This window comes from Gavialis gangeticus, unplaced genomic scaffold, assembly GCF_001723915.1.
Source record: "Gavialis gangeticus isolate Ggan-Ray unplaced genomic scaffold, GavGan_comp1, whole genome shotgun sequence".
In the NCBI taxonomy this organism is placed as follows: Eukaryota; Metazoa; Chordata; order Crocodylia; family Gavialidae; genus Gavialis; species Gavialis gangeticus.
In genome coordinates this window covers 27,177,265-27,180,072 of record NW_017728994.1, presented here as the reverse complement: position 1 = coordinate 27,180,072, position 2,808 = coordinate 27,177,265, and the positions used below count along the sequence as shown (strand labels likewise).

General features: G+C 43.6%; 1 protein-coding gene across 1 annotated transcript in view; it reads left to right on the top strand.

Annotated features, from left to right (window-relative positions):
* The window catches only part of EIF3F (eukaryotic translation initiation factor 3 subunit F), a 31,998-nt gene that overhangs the window by 19,515 nt on the left and 9,675 nt on the right, over positions 1 to 2,808 (top strand). Inside the window, exon 3 of the mRNA XM_019502445.1 lies at positions 2,164 to 2,301. Coding sequence (XP_019357990.1) covers positions 2,164 to 2,301 — 138 coding nt within the window. The remainder of the gene's footprint in view (positions 1 to 2,163; positions 2,302 to 2,808) is intronic.

The following is a 2,808-nucleotide window of genomic DNA, read 5'->3' as shown; positions in this document are numbered from 1 at the left end:
GGCGGGGGGTCGGGCTAGAAGATCTACTAGGTCCCTTCCGACCCTTAATCTATGAATTGTCTGCCCCTTGTTTAGGACATGGCACTAGTGACTTGAGATGATTGTGTCAGTAGATGAGTGGCAAGATTATATGTATAGTATCTGGGCAGGTTTGCCAGAGGAATGACATGGACATCTGTAATAGTCTGCCATAAACAAAAGGGATATAAGATGAGATCTTCATGTTGAAGTTTGGAAGAGTTCAAGGTGTAGCTTTTTAAAATGGCCAATACCTACTCTGGCAAAAATGTGTATTAGAATAAGTTTCAACCACCAGCAGAAGATGGGAAAGGTAAAACAAATCTAAATCAGGTGGGTCAAAATTGTTTGGTCTCTTGGACCAGATCCAGACCCACCTCCAGCAGCACTGTCAGCCATGTCCAGGAGCCATGGAGGTTAATGCAGGCATTACTCAGTCTGTTGAACTGCATCCCCAGTGGAGCTCTGTACTGCTGAATTTGACTGTGGGCTCCAGGAACCCTGCAGACCAGGTGACATGGCTCCATGGGCCATAAGTTTGACACCCTTATTTAAATGGTATGGTGACTCCAAAATAAAAGATTGAAAGCAATTTTACTAATTCCTAACACTTTTTCTATTGTTCTTTATGATGCTGCTGCTTAGTTATGTACTGCTGTTCCCCCTTTTTGATCAAACATCTTTGGATCATTGCACAAGTTTTGGAGTCACAGCAGTGGTGCTACTTGACAAGGTGGTCCATTTCTTGTTCCTGGCAAGTTTTTTGCTTGCTTGCATCACTGTTTTTTTTTTTTTTACCCTGAAATTGCCAGAATTGTGAAGTTTTGCATGGAATGATTACAGCTCTTTTTAGAACAGTTGCCTCCCTTTTTTTGCTTGGCTTGGGATGGATAGTGTATTTCCTTTAGATGTAAGAGAGAATAGCAGACTCCTGAGGAAACTTTTTTTTTTCCTTCAAATTTTTGGCTGTTTGTTTTTTTTTTTTTTTTTGGCATAAGATTAATTAATAATTTTCTTGTTAGGGGCTAGTGTCGCTGCTGCGTACTAGAAACTGAGTAAAATGAATTTATAAGGAGAGATGCGAGGTTTTGCTGCATAGGTTAGCTACTTGATGACCACTTGGTACACTGTGTCGAGCATATCATTTTGAGAACTGGAGTGCATTGTCTACAGTGATTATGGAGGAGGGGCATTGCTAGATGCTGGGGCTATATTATTCCTTCCCATGCCATGTCAAATTCACCCTGTGCCTTGGGTTGGATCCAGACCATGTGGCTCCCCGCCAGTCAGATCTGTGGGGCAAGCTACCCCATGCTGTGACAGAGGCATATGCCAGGCTTTGCTTGTGCTGAGGGCCACATTCACCAGGGCCCAGTGGCCTTGGATTCATGCCCCCAAATTCTCTGCCTCGCTTAATAGCCTGGCAGGCTGGATCTGGCTCGTAGTCCCTATGTTTGACATCCCTTATATAGCAGATATTTCCTAATGCTGTGAAGTCTTCTCCCAGGAGATCAGAAACTATGTTATTGGGATACCGCATAAGAACAGGCAAAGTATTGCAGAAAACTGCACAAGCCTCAGGGAGAGTGGAATTAACTTAGCTAGGTTTCCTGCCTGTAACTTCTGTAAACCAGGTTTGCTTTGTTCCTGAGAACTGGAATGCAAACCCAGACTTCCCTTCTCCTCAGGATGCTGTTGTGGAAGCTACTGTGTTATACGCCACATTTAGGCGCAAATTGTAATGAAACATTTTATATGCTTGAGAGGTTAATTACAGAGCAGTTAAAGAAGCTGGATTAATACAGTGTCATCCCTTCGACACTGAGGTGTTGACCAAAAACTTGTCAGTACCTCATACAAGGAAATCATGTTCATTTGATGTTTTGAACGACTTAACCTGGATGGCCTGTCGAAATCTGCTGCTGGCAAGCGCATCTAAATCTTGAATGTCTGACAGGAAACTGTAGTGACACCAGGGAGATGTACTAAACCTTTTTATCTTTGCAGGCTTCAGGCAGTCTTAGGTCTATCTTCAAAGCAGATCACTGTTTTAGGACCCATGTCCCAGTAAACTCTGCAGTGGGAAGTGTTTGGTGCATCAGTCAGTGTCCAGTTACTCAAAGTTCTTCTGTTATGTCTTCTAAGGTATGCTACAGGCCACGATATTACGGAGCATTCTGTCCTGATCCATGAGTACTACAGTCGAGAGGCACACAGTCCAATCCACCTAACTGTGGACACCAGTCTCCAGAATGGACGTATGAGCATTAAAGCCTATGTCAGGTATTCTGGGGCGAAGAGTCATGCTCTGGGAAGGAGGATTCCTAATGGAATTACCCAGAGGGGAGAGATTGGGAAAAGGAGGGATATAGTGCATTGGTTAGCCCAGTTAGGGTGGTGATATTGTCTAATGACTAAAGCAGAGACTGAGCCATGTTTCTTGGATCTTTTCCAAGGAGATTTAACCTCCACAAGAGTGTGTCTATACTGATTCTGCTTGGCACTACCAATCAGCAAATCAAACCCACCTGCTCCCATTCTACACATACCAAACCCAGAAATGAGGTGGTGATGCTGCCCTATGGGATGGAAATGGCAGAGGCACAGAAGTGTTACCTGTGCTTGAATCTATGCAGCTACTTTCTTGCACTCATAACTTCGCCCATGTTTTTTGCTCGCTTGGCACATTTCCTCCCATTTTGTAATACTCCATGCTCTTCATGAGAGAGTATTTTCACTGCTGATTTGTATATTCTCAGGCTGATTAAGCTTGGGTAGAATTTCTCATGG